Here is a 20,862-nt window from a genome sequence, read left to right as displayed (position 1 = left end):
TACAGAAGAAATGATGTGACTAATGAAAGAAACTATTGTCTCCATAATGAAATGGAATAAAGATTTGTCCATCTCCATAATCTGAGTTAAAAATCTAGATTATTCTTGAGGCTTGAGAAATATGATTTAACTAAAATGAAAGCAAAAAAACACCTAGATAAAGAAGCTGTGAAGAAATGTCTCAACTTGAAACAGTTTTATAGCACAGCTTTATGAAGAAATGTTAAATTATACAATGTTTCTGAAAAGTCACCTAAATCTTGAGATTTCTAAAACTGAGGAACTCAATGAAAATATGGTGATGGAAATTTTTCCAGATCAAAGAGTAACCTACTAAACCAGTCTATAATGCTACCTATCATATCACTGTTTGTCTAACACTACCAACCATATTAGTGTATTGGTCATCTGATATTGCTTACAGCACACTGTCTGTTTACCATATCAATGTTTAATATCGCCTACTCCAGCACTGTCTTTCTAACACAGCATAACTAGATATGTGCCCCCACTCTACTACTTTGTTTCCTCATAGCTTTCTTAAACATGAGTATTTCTAAATACAATTTTCTACAAATACATTTCAGATGGTTTAGATTATGATTATGTTGGAATTTGATGTGAAAAAATGGAGATAGGATTTGGATAATTCATATACCTCACCTTTGTTTCATCTGTTTTGTTGAGGGACTTATTCTTCCCCCCACCCCCGATTTTTCACATCAAATTTTGACATAATTGTAATATACACCATTTGATAAGTATTTGTAGAAAAATTTATTTAAAAAAACTCTCACTTTTCAAGAAGTTACGAAAAAATAAAGTCAGCGGACCAAGGGCACATATGTGTAGTTATGATTCTAACACTATCTACTATAACATTATTCATCTAACATTGCCTATACTGCTGCTGCCTTTCTCATTATTTTCTATTTACTATTGGTTGTCTATATATATTGTCCAACGAGGCCTACTAAATTGTTGGAATAGACATGAATTTTAAGTGGTACTACTTAAGAAGAGTGGACCCGAACGCGCCAGTCAGTAGATGGACGCACGCACGCACACTTTCAAGTCAGTGGCACCCGCGACAAAAAACAAACCTTCGGGGGATTTTGTGTACTCCCATCATACTCTTGAATTTGCGTTTTGCATTTTTCCAGTAACTTTCAACTGAGTTTCTCTGGAGGGAAAACTGCGGGGTGGGTGGGTGAATGTTTTCAGAACATTCTAAAACATCTTTCAGAATGGTTCACTTTCGAATATTTTATTTCATTATTTTCACTTTTCTTTATGATTACTTTTGGGTAAGATTTTATTTCAAAATTTGTGTTTTATTAGATAGATGAATAGATAAAATCCCCCCCCCCCTCCGATTTACAGTTTATACATTTTTAATCGCGGGTGTCACTGACTTGCGCATGTGCATGCGTGCGTCCGTCTACTGACTGGCGCGGGTGCTCGCGTCGGGTCCACTCTTCCTTAGTAGTACCATTTCAAATATATTTTATTTCCCAATTATTGAATTTATTTTAATATCCTTCCATCTTAAATGTAAAATTCGTTTCTGAAAACTATCTTAACACATAAGGTGTGACGGGCCACGATCGTGTCCCAGATAGATGCATGTAATTTATGGACGTTTGTTGGGATTTAAGGATCTAGTTCAAAACGGGGGCACCAGTTTTCACTTATGTTTTATGTAGTGTTTTTGGTACCGAAAGACTTTCAAACTTCGTATACTTATCTATTTTGTGTTATAGAACAGAAAAAAATTTTTGTATTCGGAGTTATTTCATGTAAAAAATTGTCTTATTTCGATAATTTCAACCAATAACCCTAACCCTACTGCCAATATGCTTCAGCCATTTTTTGACAAGGAAATAATAATTTTATCACCGCCAGAATCGTTTGTTTATATAGTCAGCACTTACTGTATTCGACTGAATGGACGTCAGTCATTGATTGAAATTACAGAAATACAACTTTAACATGAAATAACTTGCGATGTACGTTTTTTAGTTAAGAAGACTAAGAGAAAAAGATGTTTTATATGACACATTCTACCAGTGTCTCAAGTTTCAAAGTGTTTCGTTAAGAAAATACTGGTGCCCCCGTTTTGAACTAGATCTGGGTTTAATGTTACTCAAACACTCTGGTACCTCCCAGAATACAAGATGATTAATAGTTCAACTAATGACTTTTCAGATGAAATAAAACTTGCAACCATTATATTGTTTTTTATGTGTGCATAGTAGTCTCATTTTTATAAAATGCGCTCAGCAGTCCATGCTATGTAAGTGCAAATCCCAGCGCTTTATGGGTTAAAGTAGTATATCATCATATAAACGTTTCCCCACGCATCCTATAGTCTTAAAAGGGAGTAGACACAATGGATAAAATAATCCTAGACAGCTGGACAATTTTAGAATAAAAGTCATTCTAATCATAGCTGTTGTGGGGATTGGACAAAAACAAGTGCACGCTGAATAATAGTCATTGGTATAATGTACCGCAAAAGCAGAGAGAAAACTACGGTTGGACCATCTTGGGCAAAGCAGTAACGTATCGCGCATCAGGTAAAGGAATAAGCAGTAAACAACTCTCTAGTGCTTAGAAGTAAGTTCTTCCAACCTGAACAATGATACTTCCGCTATGTCTCATCAGTGTGTCTATAAACACTGTTGACATATTATTTCTTAATATTTATTTACACCTTGTCATTAGTAAATTATTAACTTCTGTAACTAATTTTAATCATTGTTCATTAGCCAAAAGAAGACAATAGAGATATCCTGTAAGAAGTAGATGAAAGTTCTTTTAAATCTGTCAATTATAAGTCACTACTTCAGTACATCTCATTTCATTTTATTAACTATATTATGTAAGTATCATTTATAATTTACACATTCTCTGTTTTATATTTACATTTCTACTTCATCTGCGCCATTCTTGCTCCATTGAAGAGATAGTTTCATCTCCTCATTTTTACTTTGCTTCGTTATCTCTAATTTCTGTCTTAATTTAAAACCCGTAGTTAATATACTTTGCAGGAAATTTATTTTTAATTTTTATTATAATTCATTTAACTTCGGCGATCCTTTACATTACTGTTGTAAATTCAAATGTGTCTTTTCAGTTTACAGTAACTGAATCATTAACATTTTAAAACAATAAGTAGTTAAGGCGGCGAAACAAGAAGTATCGCTTCAGTGTATCCCATGTTGTGTATTAACATGAAAAGATGAGAGTGAACATGATGAATTTTGATAAACTAGTATGCTGTATAGTGAAATGTCTGAAGTTTTAGAACTGATACTTCGAGAGAAAAGGAATTTTTCATTTCTTGAACATATCTTTTCATTCAAACGAATTCCTAGTCCAAAACTACAGGTTCCTCCTTGCCTCACGTCATTCAAACTTAATCAAATTTATGAATTTCCTTGTGTATTCTTTTGAGTCCACGGTGAAAATGTAAAAGATTGCCCTACCTCTAATAAAATCATTAAGGTACTTATTCAAGTCCTACAATGAATTTTCTCACTCAAATATTTAAATGTTACTATAATCACAATAGGTCTTTTACCTCCAGAAGCCTGATTCAATTAAGTAACCAACATCTCGAATGATGTAGGTATGAATTTTTGTTTGCTTTGGATCTGGTGAAAAATATAGTTTTAGGATATTCTAGGTCTGCTGAGCTTGGTTTATCCACCAGTGGGTATTCTAAGATCCACACTTTTAGTCCTTATTCATTTCTATTACATATCTATACCAAAGTGTCTGTTCTCTGTAATCATGTTCTGACTGTTTCTTTCGGTTCTAACTTTCAATATCTGTGGTCAATTATTTTCTCCAATAATCAACATGTTAATATTTCATTATCCTTTATGTCTTATGTTGTCTTTATTTCAGGTTATCTGATGACACTGAGATAAAAATGTTTCATGGATCGTCAATCTTGGAAAACTAAAAAAAACTTCATCAAGCTGATGTTAGCCCATATCTACAACTCTTGGTTGAATGGATGTGAAATATTTCCTTTGAAGTGAGAATATTTCTAAAAAAATTCTTATACAAATATTTACTCTAATATTTTGTGTGCAGATGAAAATTGGAAGATTTACCATGAAATTGTAATTTTCTTATGTGTGATTACTAATATAACAAAAATATATATTTTTAATTCGGATGATTTTAATGTTCTTTTAGTTGCTCATCATTAATTATAAGATTCCATTTTAAGAAATTCACTTGAATTATTTTTTAATAGACCATCTTACAGAAGATAGTATAAATTAAACAGTAAAGTTATGAATGAAAAAGCAGAAACTGAGAATATTGATGCATCTACTGCTATACAGGAAAATCTGGACAAGAAATCACATCCTTGTGATATATGTGGAGAGGTATTCACAAGAAAGAATTTAAGACAACACAAATTAACTCACTCATCCTCTAAGCTGTACCAGTGTGAAGTTTGTAATAAACAGTTCACCAGCAGCAATTTGTTAATTCGCCACAAAGATATTCACACAAGAGATAAACTATACCAATGTTATATCTGTGATGAAACATTTTCTACAAAAGATCATTTGTCTTCACACATATGTGTTCAAACAGGAGAAAGACCTTACCAGTGTGATACCTGTAGTAAAACATTTTCCAGAAGTGGTCAGCTGTCTTCTCACAAATTAATCCACACAGGAGAAAGACCATACCATTGTGATATTTGTGGTGAAACATATTCTGGAAGTCGTAGTTTATCAAAACACAAACGCATACACACAGGAGAAAAACCATACAACTGTGATATTTGTAGTGAAAGGTTTTCAACACTTGATGAACTATCTTCCCATAGACGTTGCCACAAAAGAGAAAAACCATATCACTGTGATATATGTGGTAAAACATTTACTAGAAGTGATCATTTGTCTTCACACAAATTTATTCACACTGGAGAAAAGCCATATTACTGTGATATATGTGGTAAAACATTTTCTAGAAGTGATTATTTGTCTAGCCACAAGCGTACGCACACAGGTGAAAAACCATATTACTGTGATATTTGTGGAAAAACATTCTCTAGAAGTGGTGAATTATCTTTGCACAAACATATTCATTCAGGTGAAAGGCCATATGTATGTGATGTCTGTGGTAAAACATTCTCTCAAAATGGTATCTTATCTAAACACAAACGTCTTCACACTGGAGAGAAACCATACAAATGTGATATCTGTGATAAGAAATTTTATACAAGTAGTAATTTATCTTCCCACATACGTACTCACACAGGAGAAAGACCCTACCGCTGTGATATCTGTGGTGCAACTTTCACTCAAAGCGGTAGTTTATTTAAACATAAACGTATTCACACAGGAGAAAAACCATATCAATGTGATATCTGTGATAAAAAATTCTCTACAAATAGTCATTTATCTCGACACAAACGTATTCATACAGGTGAAAAACCATACCACTGTGATATATGTGGCCAAACATTCACTCAAAATAGTAATTTAAACCAACACAAACGTATTCATTCAGAAGAAAGTCTATAACATTGTGATATTTGTGAAAAAAAACATTTTCTTCAATTGACTGTTTATCTTCCCACATATGTATCCACACAGGAGAAAGACTGTCACAACACTATAGTATAATAATATTTTCTAGAAGTGGTGATTTTTGTCTTCTGACAAATATATTCATTATATTCATACACGTGAAAGGACATTACTACACTGACGTTTGTGGTAAAACATCCTCACAAAGTGATCATTTCTCTTGGCACCAACATATTTGCAAAGAAAATAACTGTACAACTGTAATATTTTTTGGAAGTAGTGATTTAACTCCGCACAAATGTATCCACACAAGCGATAAATCATATCTATGTGATATCTATAGTAAAATATTTTCTATAACTAATAACATTTTGTAATAAATGAATTTGTTAATGTATATCACTGACTCTTTGGCTTTTATGTTTTAGACTTCTGAACATTCTTCACAATTTTGAACTTAGTTTATCATTCTTGACATGTGTCATGGACTGAACATAAAACATCCAATTCTTATGCTGGCATGGGTTGGATGGTTTGACAGGAGCTGGCAAGTCAGAAAATTGCACCAAGTTCCACTGTCTACTTTGGTATGGTTTCTACAGCTGGTTACCCTTCATAACACCAATATCTTAGAAATGTTTGAGACAAATATATTTTTTGGAAGGAAAAGTAAATGGTACAGATGTGACGGACCAAGAAATATGTGGACAGGCATCACAGAGTGGATACAGTTACAGTATAAAAATGAGATGGGACAGAATGGTTATCTACAATGACCTATAAACAAATGAAATATAATGATAACAAATATTTAATATCAGTGTAGTTGTCAAGTAATATTGAGAGAGTCAGTATTCATGCTTCATGTCAGGATTATTATGTTATATGAGAGTGAAACGTTAGCATTAAGGACTTGAGATCGACATCCACTGGGGCATACCACCTTCATTTCTCTCCAGCCTATGCATGCCTTCTGCATTCAGAGCCCATGTCTCACTACCATGGAGTATAGCCATTTGCACACAAGCATCATATAGTCTACCTTTCAGTCTGAGAGAGAGTTCTTTTGCTGCCAACAGAGGTAATAATAGCTCTCTGAACTTCCTCCACCCAAATCTTATTCTAGAAACAGTACTTTCAAAATATATTTCAATCAATTCCAAAAAGCAAAGAACTTTTATTTTGGGGGAGGGGATTAGTCAATTACATCAACCCCAGTGTTCAACTGGTACTTATTTTATCGTACCCGAGAGGATGAAAAGCAAAGTCAACCCCTGTGGAGTTATAACTCAGAACATAAAGAAAGACAAAATGCTGCTAAACATTCTACTTGGTGTGCTAATGATTCTGTGAGCTTGTCACCTTAATAATAATAATCCTTTCTACTAAAGGCACAAGGCCTGAAATTTGGGAATAGAGGACTAGTTGATTACACTGACCCTAGTGTTTCACTGGTACTTAATTTATCGACGAGGCAACAACAAAAGGCAAAGTCAACCTCAGTGAAATTTGAACACAGAACATAAAGATGGATGAAATACTGCTAAGCATTTTGCCTAGCTAATGATTCTGCTAGCTTGCCACCTTTATAATAATAACGATGATGATGAAAGTGCAGCAAAGTACTACATGTTAAAATTTTAAATATAGATATTCTTGTACAACTTACAAAGGAGTTGGGGATCAATTTTGAAAATAGTGGCATCAGTGAAATTTTCATTTCTAATAGTTTAATGTAATATAAATGAAAATACATTTTTAAAGCTAAATGCATCATTTTATGTGTAAAATACAAACATATATGTTGATATATATATATTATGCCTCTTATTAGCCTGCAGGCATAATACATATATAGCTATCACCTTGCCCCTCCTCTTTGATAACTTCTTGTCTTTCTAACGCTCTTCCTTCTACCACTTATCATTATTCATCCTCTTCTTTACACTTTCACTATACACTACTGCCAGTGTATCAGTGGATCGCCCCTATTCATTGTACCATAACTTCCAATGTAACTAGGGATGTCATTGAACCTTTGCCCATTTCTCTAACACTTAATCTCTTTCATCCTTATAACTCCATCTCTTGCTCGTCACAAGACATGTATGAGGGATTGTATCAGATCTGCATGCACCGCATATATAACACTTTCTATACTTCTGGTCATCACTCCATTTTCTCCAGGCCACTGTTATTGGCATCCATTATTCACACTTACTGTTTGTCCACTTCCATTACTAACATTTTATGAACATACAACTTCTCTAGTGTTGGTGCCACAAAATGCATCCAGTACACTTTGTGATAGGAAGGGTATCCAGGCATAGAAACCACGCCAAAACTGAAATGCAAAAGACAAAAGTAATTCCAAACAAAGACAGTATGAAAAGTAGATGCAAAATGATGAGGACAATAAATACATGAATAATTGAATTTATCATTTAAAATTCTTATTAAAATTGTCTACCAACCTTTATTTGTTTCTATGAATTTGATCACTAATTTGTGTTGAATAAAAACATGACATTTTATTTTCCAACCATTTAGTATTTGTCACATAGTTCTCTGAAGAAACTCTTCAGATTTGTCTTTGGAGATGTCAGAGGAAATAAATAGGTAATTGAGATAAATACAGACTGTCAATACTTACAGTACAGTATTTCTTCTTCTTATTATTATTTCTAAAGAAATCATTCAGTAGAACTTATTTGGATGAATTACCATTAACAGTACATAAAATACTACAAACCAAAACCATTACGAAAATCAAATAAAACTATTAAATATCATTAAACCTTGGGAGAGGCATTATGCTGGTAATAAATAACACTCGATAACAATGAAACTGTACGGGAGATATGTGGATGACATTAACATCGTAGTCAAAACACCATCAAACATTCAGACCGAAGAGAACGAGAAGATCGTGATGGAAAACATCCAGAATACAGCTAATGCAATACACCAGAGCATCAAAGTAACAATAGATTACCCAACAAGAGACTCCTGGTACTTGACACAGAACTTTGGCTAGAAACAATTAACGACAAATTCAAATCCTCCACTCACATTATATGAAACCTATATCTTCAAAGTATGTTATCCATAAGAATTCGGCTCTATCACACAGTGTGAAAATTAATATATTAATAGCCGATTTAGTCAGAATAATGAAAAACATATCCCCCCTGTGCAGTCCTTGGGAGAGACAAAGACATATACAAGACTTCATGCATCACATGCAGTTTTCGGGATACAGCCAGAAAGATAGGATCTGACTATACAGAGGAGCTAGCAAGAAATTTGAGGAGATTGTTGTCAAAGATACAGATGAAACACAACCTAGGTACCGTAATAAACAGTGGAATCAACTACAAAGAATTAGTGACAAAACAAACAGAAAGAACATGTGGTACAATACCGTCAAGTTCCAAGGTGTAATGTTTATAGACACCACACCACACGGAAAACTAGCCTGCAGATTTAGAAAAATCCTCAAAAGTACTAAGTTGAAGATAAATGTCATAGAAATCCAGGGAGATCCATTAGGTCGATAATATGCAAAACATACCCCTTCAAAAGGACAAAGTGTGTAGAAGAGAATTGCATTGTGTGCAAATATAGTCCTGGTATCAACTGCAAAGCCAGAAATGTGGTTTACAAAATAAGCTGTATGGATGGTGATTGTAAAAACGGAAACACGGCATACATAGGTGAAACGGCGAGAAGTTTGGCTGAGCGTGTAAATGAACATTGGAGGGACTATAAGAATCATAAACAAACCTTGGTGTTATACCAGCATGCCAAAGAACAACATGGTGGTGTACTGGACCGAATTAGCATAGAAATCCTGTCTAGACACCCTAATGACGCATCGTTACGGCAAATACAAGAGTCAGTCCTCATAACTGAAACGCAACCAATTTTGAATAGCAAGTACACGTAGATAAAAGCCTTACAATTACCCATGGTTGCAGATGTTGTTCACACATGAAATACAGAACATGAACATAAATAAAAAAAAAAGATGCATTTACGAAGAAAACAGAAAGGAAACCAAAACCAAGTCCAAAGTCTCTATCTTATCTGATATGAACGAAATTTAACAAACACACACTCACATGCTCATACCAGACAATTTCAAAACAACGCTAAATCATACATTCAAAATAAATGGAAGTGGAGAGACAAGTTACTGAAGAGATTGCAATGAAATGATTTAACAAAACAAAAACAACACAAAACTAAATACTGTTTATAAATTAATAAAGGACTGAACCAGTGCATGTGTTTATTATCTCCCAAGGTTTAATTGTATTTCTTTCAACACACGTATCCACATCAAGAATCTTGCACACCAAATACACATACGAAATATTAAATATCAACTTTTCTGAAATTGTGTTTTGATGATTTCACTTCTATAGATATTGTGACAACCCCAAAGATTTCTGTTATTACCGAACTCACACAATTGATCAGTGTTATATGTTGGATAGATAATATGGATTATTAATAATGATACTTTCTACCATAAGTACAAGGCCTGAAATTTGGGAAAGTGGGTAGTTTATTACATCAACCCTAGTACTCAATGGGTACTTATTTTATCAACCAGATAAGGATGAAAGACAAAGTTGACCTTGATGGCATTTAAACTCAGAAGGTAGAGATGGAAGAAATGCCATTAAGCATTTTGTCCACCATAGTAACCATTCTGCTAGCTCATTAACTTAATAATAATCCTTTCTACCATAGGCACGGTGTGATGGTGAGCTTCCATAGTTCTGCAGGTTGGAAATGGGATGTCCTCCCATTGAAACAGAGGAGTTGAGGTCTTCAAGTGTCTCCTGCATGATGTTCTCCAGGAAGATGTTGAAAAGCACTGGAGAAAGGGTACATCCTTATTGAATACCCACTGTTGCCCTGAAGAATTCTTCGATGTTGTTGTTCAGGTGAACTGCATGGATTGAGTTTTCATACAGTGCTTGGATTACTTCAATGTGGTTGTTGTCAAAGTTGTAATTCTTCACCACCTACCACAAACCATCATGCCAAATACAGTCAAAGGCCTCTTTTGAAGTTGAAGTTGATGAAGTTAGACTGGTATTGCAGATGCTTCTTAGTGAGCAGTCTAATGTTAAATATCTGCTTCACAGTACTCCTTTGGAGCTTAAAAAGTATCAGGAATATACAAGATGGAGTTCAGCTCAGAAAAGAGCAAGATCCTGGTTAAGAGCAACAGCTAAACACCAAATCAAAGATAGAGAGTCATCAGCAGCATTGTCCTTCCTTGGCCTATCAGTTATATCATATTGAAAACGGCCAAATTTTTTTTTTACAGCCTTTATTTTACTCTTCCATCTATTATCAAACATGAAGGTAACTGATTTCTGATCGGTTACTAACTAGAATTAGTAGATAGTGTGTCCACTTCTTTAAAGATATAGCATAGGATTGTTTCCATAAAAGAATGTCTTTGCTCACAAGCTAAAAGTATTCTTGAATAGAAAGCCACTGGGCATCCTGGTTGGCACAAGATATAGGCTGGCAGCAATAGCATGCTCTGAAGCAATGTTCTCAACTACCAGCAGCACGGCCAGATCAATTGCTTTTGTAGTAGAATTGGCAATGTCCTACTTTAGACTCTCAAAAGCTTTCAGTTCTAAAATGCAGTGCAGAAAGCATTTAGTATTAATTATAAAATGGAGTTTATCAGATAATTTCAGGACTCAACATAACTAATTAGTGTTGACAAAGATGTAGCTGCTATTGCTAGCATAGCTGACTGTAGTACTCTCACAGACTAATGTGTGTATGTATTGCTGTTGCCAGTTATTTAAAGGCATTCCATCTTTTATTTTTAAAGCATAATGCATTCTGCTTTACAGTATCTCCAGTACTGTCTTTAAAAAAATTGCATAGTGTGGTACAAGGCAGATTTTGGGTTACAAAAAATAGAAATAGTCACTATTGTAATGGTTATGCACTTTGGGGAAAAAAAACCTGTTGGAAAAAGGGATGGGGATGGTGTGAATGATTTCAAAAAAGCTGAGTCATGTTCAGAATGTAAGATGGTTATGCTCTTTAAAAAAAAATGGTGATCATGGCTTGAACATTTTAAAATAAAAATGGAATGGACACGTTTAAAGATGTGTACTTAGAATGATGCAGGTTTTTAAGCACCAACATAATGAGCAGAACACAACTAAATCAGATAATGGACATAACACAACTGAATCAGATGTTTTATCTTCCATTGCAAAAAAACTTTCAGATGCTCAATTACTGAATATAACATTTGTTTCTGTTTAGGCTATCTCCCACTGATATCGTTCAGGAAAAAAAAACAACATTTTAGGACCTTCCTGCACATGTATCTAGAAAGAAAAATGCTTTTCTGAAATATTTCCCCAAACCATTTTATGGGTAATAATATTAAACCTCAATACATTCAGTATTTCTATATGTAAACTGATTACTTCTAAATCTCACCAACAAACAATATGCATTGCTGAGGAGGTAGGTCTAATAAAACTGAAACATACCTTGCTATTACTTGTTGGCATTAAAAACAATAACCATAACCACTCATATCTGATAGTCTTCGGTTTCTAAAATTTAAACTTAATTTTACTAGTTGTCCCCCTTTTTTGGTGTTTATAAAATGTTGCACACCCACTGGAGGGGATATCTTTTGTCTTCAGACTGCATGGACAATCCAAGTTAACCAAATTTTTTAACTCCTTATATTACATAAGTGAGGCCACATTGTATTATACCTAATATACAAAACACTCTTCTAACATACTTTAACTCAACTAATATTAAGTTCTGTGACCAATATCCATGGAAGCATTTATACCAACAACTTTCACCAGATAGTCAATACGTATCAGAAAATGATATTACCTTGATTAACTCTTTTGGTACCAACCTTATTGAGACTCCTCCTGATTCTATAATACAAACTTCCTAATTTACAGTAATCTAAATTGAAACCTTCCATCAAAATTTTCAGTTAATTTGTGTTCTGAACACTAGCTTAAAAATGACAAAATTTGTTTCACAAAATTCTTCATTCTTTTCAAAATGAATGTAAATGAAGGCAGCCTATTTCATTGAAAATATAGTAATGAAAGTTTTAAAATATAAGGATTTGAAATTTATCAAATTACATGCAAATATTCAACAATATCAATCTTACACACAACAGGAGCATTCAAGGAAGAAAAACTTTCCCTTTCAGTTTCAATTCTTAAGGTCTGCCACGATACAGAGTTACCAGGTCAGTTTCATGAAAAATGGCAGATTGTATTAGAAAGTAGCCCAGAATGAAAATATAGCTGGCAAATTGAAAATATATAAACATAAGGATTTCCTGTAGATCAGTTCTAATTAACACAGTTGATAACTGAATAAGACATTCATTATGATTCATACCTTTAAGGCACTGAGGTGGCATATTCATTAGCATGCTGGGCAAAATGCTTAGTGACATTTTGTTAATTTTTACATTCTAAATTCAAATTCTAGAGGTCGACTTTGCCTTTCAGGGTTAATAAAATAAATACCAGTTGAACACTGGGGTCAATTGTAATTGACTAGCAGCCTCCTCTGAAATTGTTGGCCTTGTGCCAAACTTTGAAGTCATTATGATTCATGCCTTATATTTTAGTGCATTGAAAATTTCATTCTCTTCCTTAATTTCTTTCTCACTGTAGCTTCACTAGGAGCAAAATCAGTAACAAATATAACTACTTTGAGTTTTAGTTGTAAAACTGACAAAATGGCAGTCCCCCAGCAGAATTGGCACAATTTGCAAAACAGGGTAGCGAGTAAAAGAGAAAGTGTATCGAAACCATCCTGTTTTTTTCACTCAGCTTTGATGGAGGTTATTCTTTGAAACACATTTTCAACCAAGAAATTGCTTAGTGGCATGCTGTAAACAGACAACACATGACAAATCTAGCAAGCCAGATTCATCCCTACATCTTTCGGTGTTGTTGGTCTACACCAGGCTTCTAACTTGTCTTTAAGAATTTGCTTAGTATACTTTTCCAATGGTGTGTTAACAGTTTGAGCCACTAGTTCTCTATTTCCCAAGTTTAGATTGGTCAAAGTTAAAGGCAGACCTACAAAAGAAAGGTGAATGTCCAACCCATGCTAGCATGGAAAGCGGACGTTAAACAATGATGATGATGATGAAGAAATGATTTTTAATCTTCTGAAGGGTTTCACTATTTCTAGCTACACTGTTTAAGAGTTCTGAGTACATCTCAAGAGGCTTAGATAGCTTTTCTAATGTGTGGCTTTGTTCTTAGAAAATTTTTTTGATGAAATTTTATTGGTTAAAAACTGTTAAAACAGCTCATATATAAAGTCACCTATTTATAAGGTAGATTTTCTACAACTGAATGCCTTTCCTGTCACCAGCATTCACTTGCTTCCAAGCAGAGTAATTTTTCCCCATGATCTGACACATTTCCAAAGAAGAGTGGAAACAAACAACACTACTTGTATGAAGGGGACGCTTGTTTACAACATCACATAACAAGACCAGGAGACACAAGCACTCATACATGTATGGATGTGCTGGGCTTTCAATTTGTTTGGCAAATTTACTCACAAGGCTTTGGTTGGTCCTAGGTGCCATGCAGTGTGACTGAGCTCATAATAATGTACTTAGTAAGAAAACTTAATCATACAACCATGACTGCATGTTTATAAATCAATGTCTAAATTCATTTCAAATTTCACATTGAGTATACAAAATTCTTGTAACCATAAATTGTAAAACTATGCTGTTCATGTTACAGTGATCAAACATTTCTTTTTTTGAACAGCACATTAATTTTAGCAAATTCACACAACACAAGTCTCATAGATGTTAAATTACATTTGTTAGCTGCATTCAAGTAATCTTACATAAAACATTTTATAACTAGATGCCACATAAAAATGCAATTTTAAAGCATCCCACTAAGAATTTGTTTTATATAGTTACTTCTTGCCAATCATGTGGCTGAAAAGGGAATTATTTTAACTGGCTCCTCACTAACATCGATTAATTCATATGCTTCTGTGTAAAATTTTCATTGCAGCATAAGGCCTTCTTTAGTTTTGCCCTTTTTGCTATCATATTCTTCTTGATATACAATGTCTTTCTTTTAATCAATTTTAAAAATAATGAAAAATTCAATAGGATACCTTTCTCCTTATCAACCCGGTGCTTGGAACATGAAATTATATAGAAAGGTTTTTTAACTTATATCACTTTAAAAAGAGGAAGTATGTATCACAGATTCAGGAGCAGCCTCAGGCACATTGGTATCAAAAGAGTTCATTCAGTATTATCATGATTTAAGTGTTAACAAACTCCAAATATTATTTGGCCAACTATTAGAGTTGCAAATCTTTTTCACTAATTTCTTGTAGTTGCAATCATTGAATTAAGTCCACAATAGTAAGGAATTTATTTAGCTGAGTAAATTGAGAGCATGAGCAATAAACAATAGAATAAATAATCCAATATCAAGAAGTTCACTTTCTCAGACATCTGATAAAACTGTCAATGATTTACCAACATTATCCAAGTAGTAAGCTAGATGGAAACAACAGACATGTCTTACCAACACTCAGTTTACTATACATTAATAATATAGAAAAGAGAACAAACTAAGCAATTATTTCAGGTATCATAAATATAAAAGGATGTCCAAGGCATGACACTTCTAATATGGCTGTAGACCAACCGAAGCCTTATGAGTGTATTTGGTAGACTGAAAGAAGCCCATTGTATACAAGTGTGTGCGTGAGTGAGAGAGAGAGAGAAAGAGAAAGAATATGATTGTGTCTCTTTGACAGCATGATAGTTGTAAACAAGTGTCACTGTTATACAAACAGTATCATTCAATTCTAATATATGCAAAAACATGTCGGGCCATGAGGAATTTTTACCTTGTTTTGAAACAGAGGTAGATTGACAACAGAAAGGCATTTGACCATAGAAAATCTGCTTCAATAAACTCCATTTGGTCCATGCAAGCATGGAAGAATATGTGTTAAAACAATAATGACGAACATCTAGAATAGATCATCTGGATGAAATAACCAAGGAATTGTGAATTTAGAACTAGATTTCATTCAGCCACCCCATATACACACTCATATATCAAGCAAAATACAAAATAAATTAGGTTGGTGTCAGTTTAACACTATCATGGTGTATTATAGAATTCTAAGAGACACCAGTTATCAAAAATACAGCAGCAAGTGATTTGTTCTGGATATTTATGGGTGTACAAACAAGTATAGAGAATATGTGCAGTTATGATGGCACTGATGATGACTGAGTCCCAACTAGGAGCTAAATTCCTATCCTTTGATTATTAACTCTAGTGAGATCAAGTTTTAAATTATTTCAGAGCAAGATAAATATTTTTATATTGTGGAGAATAATTTTAACCAACCAAAGCTTGTGAGGGGATCTGGTAGTCAGAAACTGAAAGAGGTTCATACGTGTGCATGTATGTGTTTGTGTCTCCTTGTCCTGACATCATGCAAAAATTATGATTATCGCCATCATACAAGTGACATCTTTTACCTAGCTTGGAAACAAGTGAGAAATGGTGAAAGGAAAGGCATCTAGCTAGGGAAAACATGCCTCAAAGAATTTCATCAGATCCATGCAAGTATAGAAAATTGGACATTAATTGATGGTAACTGTTTATTACAAAGTGTCACCATAGCTATGATTTACCTCCCTTATGGATATGTTTACTTTTAGGAAATGTATCATTACAGATATCACAATGGTATGATCTTCCTTCCTCTGTGAATATAGGTGTTGAGAGAAATGACTATGCAAAAGTTTCACCACAAATTTCATAGTATATCAATAGCTTTTCTCCTGTGTGAATATCTTTGTGGGAAAGTTAACTCACTTCTATGAAGGTTTTTCTTCTGTGTGCATAAGTTCATGGTAAGACAAAAATGTCTTTGTAGAAAATGCTTTACCACAGCTATCGCATTTATATGGTCTCTTTTTAGAGTGGATAAGTTTGTGTTTAGAAAAAGAATCACCTCTTGAAAATGCTTTACCACAAAAATCACATTGGTATAAAGGTCTTATTCTTGTGTGCATACGTCTGTGGCAAGACAAAGAAACTTCTGTAGAAAATTTTTTATCACAGCTATCACATTGATATGGTTTCTCTCCTGTGTGGATACATTTGTGCTGATCTAAACTAGCACTTTGGAAGAATGTTTGACCACATGCACCACAATGATAAGATGGTCGCTCTCCTCTGTGTATACAAATGTGTGAATGTAAATCACTAGTCATGGAAAATGTTTTATGGCAAAAATCACAACGGAATGGTTTTTTTCCTGTATGAGCAAGTTTGTGATCAAGCAAATGACCAGTTCTAGTAAATGTTTGGCTACAAATATCACAAGAGTATGGTCTTTCTCCTGTATGAACAAATTTGTGGTTTGACAAATAACCACTGTAGGCAAATGTTTTACCACAGATATCACATTGGTAGGGTTTTTCACCTGTTTGGATACATATGTGGGAAGATAAATGACCCTTTGTAGAGAATGTTTTATCACATAAATAACATTGGTATAGTTTTTCATTTGTGTGATTATGTTCATGGCAAGTTATTTTTGTGTATTTTCGTGTATTTTCTTCTGTATGGATAGATGAATCAATATTCTCAGGCTCTAGTTTCTGATCCATAATTTTCTCTTTTAATTTATAATTTCCCTGTATGATGATCTTCATTAAAGTGTGATGGTTTGGCTGTTAAAAATAGAATAGGGATTTATGATGATAGAATCTTGTAATTAATAACCAGAAAATAAACAATCATTAAACTTGCATTAGTTAACAAGATATAACAAGACATTAGTCTGTACAATTAAAACTTCATGGTAAATTTTCCACTTAAACATTAGAATAAGAATTTTCATAATCTCAATTCCAGGGAGGATAATTGTAACTCCATTGTAGTCTTCAATACTGACAATTACAGTTCCTTTCTTTATCAGTAATTTCTGAACACAACAGGAACATTGAAAACAATTGTTATTGCAAAAATTTCTTTAAAAGGAAGTTTTCCATATTAGTAAACTACACTAACAACAGAAAAGAAAAATATACACATCAGATATTTGCCTTATATTCACAAAATTACTTTGACTCTTCTAATTTCATTGACCTCTTCCAGTTTTCACACACTACCAGTTAACAATGGTCAACACTGCTGTAGATGTACAAAATATTATCATTGTGATGCTTGTCATCATCACAAATTGAAAAAGACCAACAGGGGTATAGCAACAAAAGTTTTCAACCTGAGAGATCTGTATGAAAGGTGCTGGAATGAAAGTAACTCCTACACCATCTCAAAAACAATAAATATAGACTTTATACTTGTAAATGAAAGTCATTATCATTATTAATGTTGCATCCAATGGTCGCCATTAGGAAGGGCATCCAGTTGTAGAAAGCATGTCAAAGCAGACATTGAAGCATGACAGTCTACTGGCTTATCGAATCCTATGGAATCATCAAAACCATGCCAATATGGAAGACAGATATCAAAGGATGATGATGAAGCTTTCACCAACGTGTATAGAAAGATATTAACATCTGTGGAATTTAAATAAAAACAGAATAATGAAATGTGTAAACAAAAAGTTAGTAGTCATCTGCAATAATCCAAGGAATGGAATCAATTGTCAACTAGGAAAGAATAAGGTATGCATTTAGTAAGTTACTTGAACAAAGTGACATCAGGTAATGGCAATCGAAATTACAAAAATAATACTTCAAGCCATTAATCAAACATACTATTTTGAGAATTGTTTTCAAAATATACACTATAAACTAATTTGAAATTACAAATATTGTTAGTGGTACTCAGAATTTCAAGGATCCATTAACTAAAGTTCTTGCAAATATGCTTGAAAACATTTCAAAAAGGTATAACTACAGAAGTATCACCAACCCCATAACTTGCTAAAAGAATTAATAGTATTAAATGAAATTTCTCAGAGATACATTTTAGATGGTGAAAATTACAATTATGGTGGGATAGGGAAATAACTTTTGGGGGAGATGACAATGCAGTCCTAGACACCGAACTTTGTGAATTGCATATTTTGGGGAAACAAAATTTCCCTGAGATACGTTTTCTATAACACAGATTACGATTATCTTGCTAAAATTTAAAAAATAAAAAGTTGCAATGAACACCTTAGAAAATTTCACTAAGAAGTATTCAGTGGTTAAATCCTTCGAAAGAATGTAAGTAATCTTTTTAAAATTGTTATGAACAGCATCAAAAACATAATCTAATGAAACTGGATACATAAAGAACAATTTCAACCGAATATATATCAATATCTCTGTTTATAAACAATAATTTTGTTTTATTAATCAACATTCGTAACTGACAAGTTTCATTTCCTCCATTTGTAAATTTCGCGACTGTTTCCATTACTTCTCCAAGATTTGTGTAGGAGATCCCCAATGTAAAGGCATTACCCATATTTCCAAATGGTATCAGTCAAAATAAATAAAATCTAACGTGTTACGCCATGTTTTTAACTGAATATACATTATATTAACGATTTTTGGAGAAGTTTCGGAATAGTTATCATTATCTCATGCGGAAGGAAAGGGAGACGGATTGGAAGAATGTTTTGAAAAAAATTCTTTGACAATTTTCGATGAAACAAGAATACTGAAAAATGAAGGAAACAAACGGCGGAATTCTGGTTTAAGCACCCATATAACCGAACTTTTTTTTATTTTTTGTACTTTTCACAAAATTTTTGCGTATTTGCCCTTTTCTAAAGAAAGAAAAAGCCAAATTCGCAAAAAAAAAAAAAAAGTATTCTGAAAGTCCGCTCAACTTTTTTCTGCAACTCTTTCCTAGCCAACTAATGAAGCATATTTTATTCACATGAAGCCCGATAGATAAGAAACTTCTACATTTGTCGTTCAATTCTAGCAGATTTTATAAAATGGTTACCCACCATTACCTCCACGTGTTTCTTGTAGGCACAATAGCAGTTGAGTTTCGAAATATTCTATAAATGTGTAAAATTTATAAATGATACTTACGCAACAATGTAGTTCGTAGATTAAATAATTGAGATGTAATTGAGTTCTAAATAGAATTGAGTGATATACAGAAGGAGCAAGACTTAAAATTGATGAGGGCATTGATAGATTGAGAAGAACATTTTTCTACTTCTCTATTGTCTTCTGGTTAATGAACAATCTCTCAAGTTAATTACAGGAGTTAATTAGTTATTACTATTACAGTATATGTGTAAATAAAAATAAATAACATATTGACAACTCCAGATGGAGCGAAGATGACATAGCGGAAGTGACATTGTTCGTACGGTGAGAACTCACCTCTAATCACTAGAGAGCAGGGTAATGATCCATGCATCGAGGTTGCTTTGTTTACTTTCGTAAATCCAGCAGTGATTTTTAGTGTTTACGACTTATCGCTGTTTTAATTGGGGCTAAGGAAATCATTCATTGAGTATGAATATGTAAATATATTTTTTTATTTTCGGCACTGTCATGGTTAGCTGTCAGAAGTGAAAGTAGAAAAATCTGAAAAGGAACGTTACTGCTGGTTTGAGTTGATTCTTTGGCTACTGACTGGCCGGAGCTATCTGTCTCTCTGTCTGCCTATCTATCTATCTATCTGTCTGTCTATCTATCTATCACTCGCCCACCTTCGTTTGTGTCCGTAGAATTTATCAAATTAGAAAACGCAAATTTAATATAAAAATATATTTTCTGAAATTGCAAATGATTTAAAATATAAAAAATATAATTTTCAACAGAGAGAATTTATCAAAATAGAAAACAAATGAACTTAAGTTTAAAAATAAATGTGATACTTATAATGTTTCAAGCACATGGATATTGGTGTCGAATTTGTTCCAATAACTTTCCGAAGAATAGTCGTACCAGGCAATATATGCTCTTGTATAATTTCTAAAAGAGTGTCTGCAGACCGGTCTTCCACTGCCACCAAAACACATCTTGTATCCCTTTCCAAAGCACCAAACACCCACTGCGTTTTAACCCGATGGCCAACATTGTACTTTCTTCTGACAAACGCACTTTCATCTATCTCCACAGTTCGGTTTGGCCCTCCGAGCTTAATGTTTTGTGCAACATAATATTCTGCACATATATCACGGCAAAAATTTCTCCAATCTGTGACGGCTACATTCGCCAAACGACATT

At 33.5% G+C, this 20,862-nt stretch overlaps 2 protein-coding genes across 2 annotated transcripts in view; one reads left to right on the top strand and one right to left on the bottom strand.

Moving 5' to 3' along the window:
* LOC128248344 (uncharacterized) overlaps positions 1-20,862 on the top strand; it is a 41,411-nt gene that overhangs the window by 10,456 nt on the left and 10,093 nt on the right. Inside the window, exon 3 of the mRNA XM_089355884.1 lies at positions 3,916-5,463. Within this exon, the coding sequence (XP_089212010.1) occupies positions 4,314-5,463 (1,150 nt within the window). The 5' untranslated portion in view covers positions 3,916-4,313. The remainder of the gene's footprint in view (positions 1-3,915; positions 5,464-20,862) is intronic.
* On the bottom strand, positions 13,770-20,021 carry LOC106872821 (uncharacterized). Its single transcript, XM_014919945.3, has 2 exons — positions 19,711-20,021; positions 13,770-17,379 (listed from the first exon to the last, which is right to left on the bottom strand). Exons 1-2 carry the CDS (start codon positions 19,810-19,812, stop codon positions 16,519-16,521), a joined length of 963 nt encoding a protein of 320 aa, XP_014775431.1. The 5' UTR covers positions 19,813-20,021; the 3' UTR covers positions 13,770-16,518.

Source organism: Octopus bimaculoides, chromosome 7 (genome assembly GCF_046866305.1).
Source record: "Octopus bimaculoides isolate indiv1 chromosome 7, ASM4686630v1, whole genome shotgun sequence".
Taxonomy (NCBI): domain Eukaryota; kingdom Metazoa; phylum Mollusca; class Cephalopoda; order Octopoda; family Octopodidae; genus Octopus; species Octopus bimaculoides.
Note: the sequence above shows the minus strand (reverse complement) of the source record. Positions and strands in the feature narration are given on the sequence as shown.

What these genes read in the sequence shown, in the direction of transcription:
- LOC106872821 (XM_014919945.3), bottom strand. Translation starts at nt 19,812, where the DNA reads ATGCCCTCATCAATTTTAAGTCTTGCTCCTTCTGTATATCACTCAATT. An exon ending in TCTACGAACTACATTGTTGC is followed by an intron (nt 17,380 to 19,710) that starts GTAAGTATCATT and finishes TATTTTTAACAG; the next exon opens with CCAAACCATCACACTTTAAT.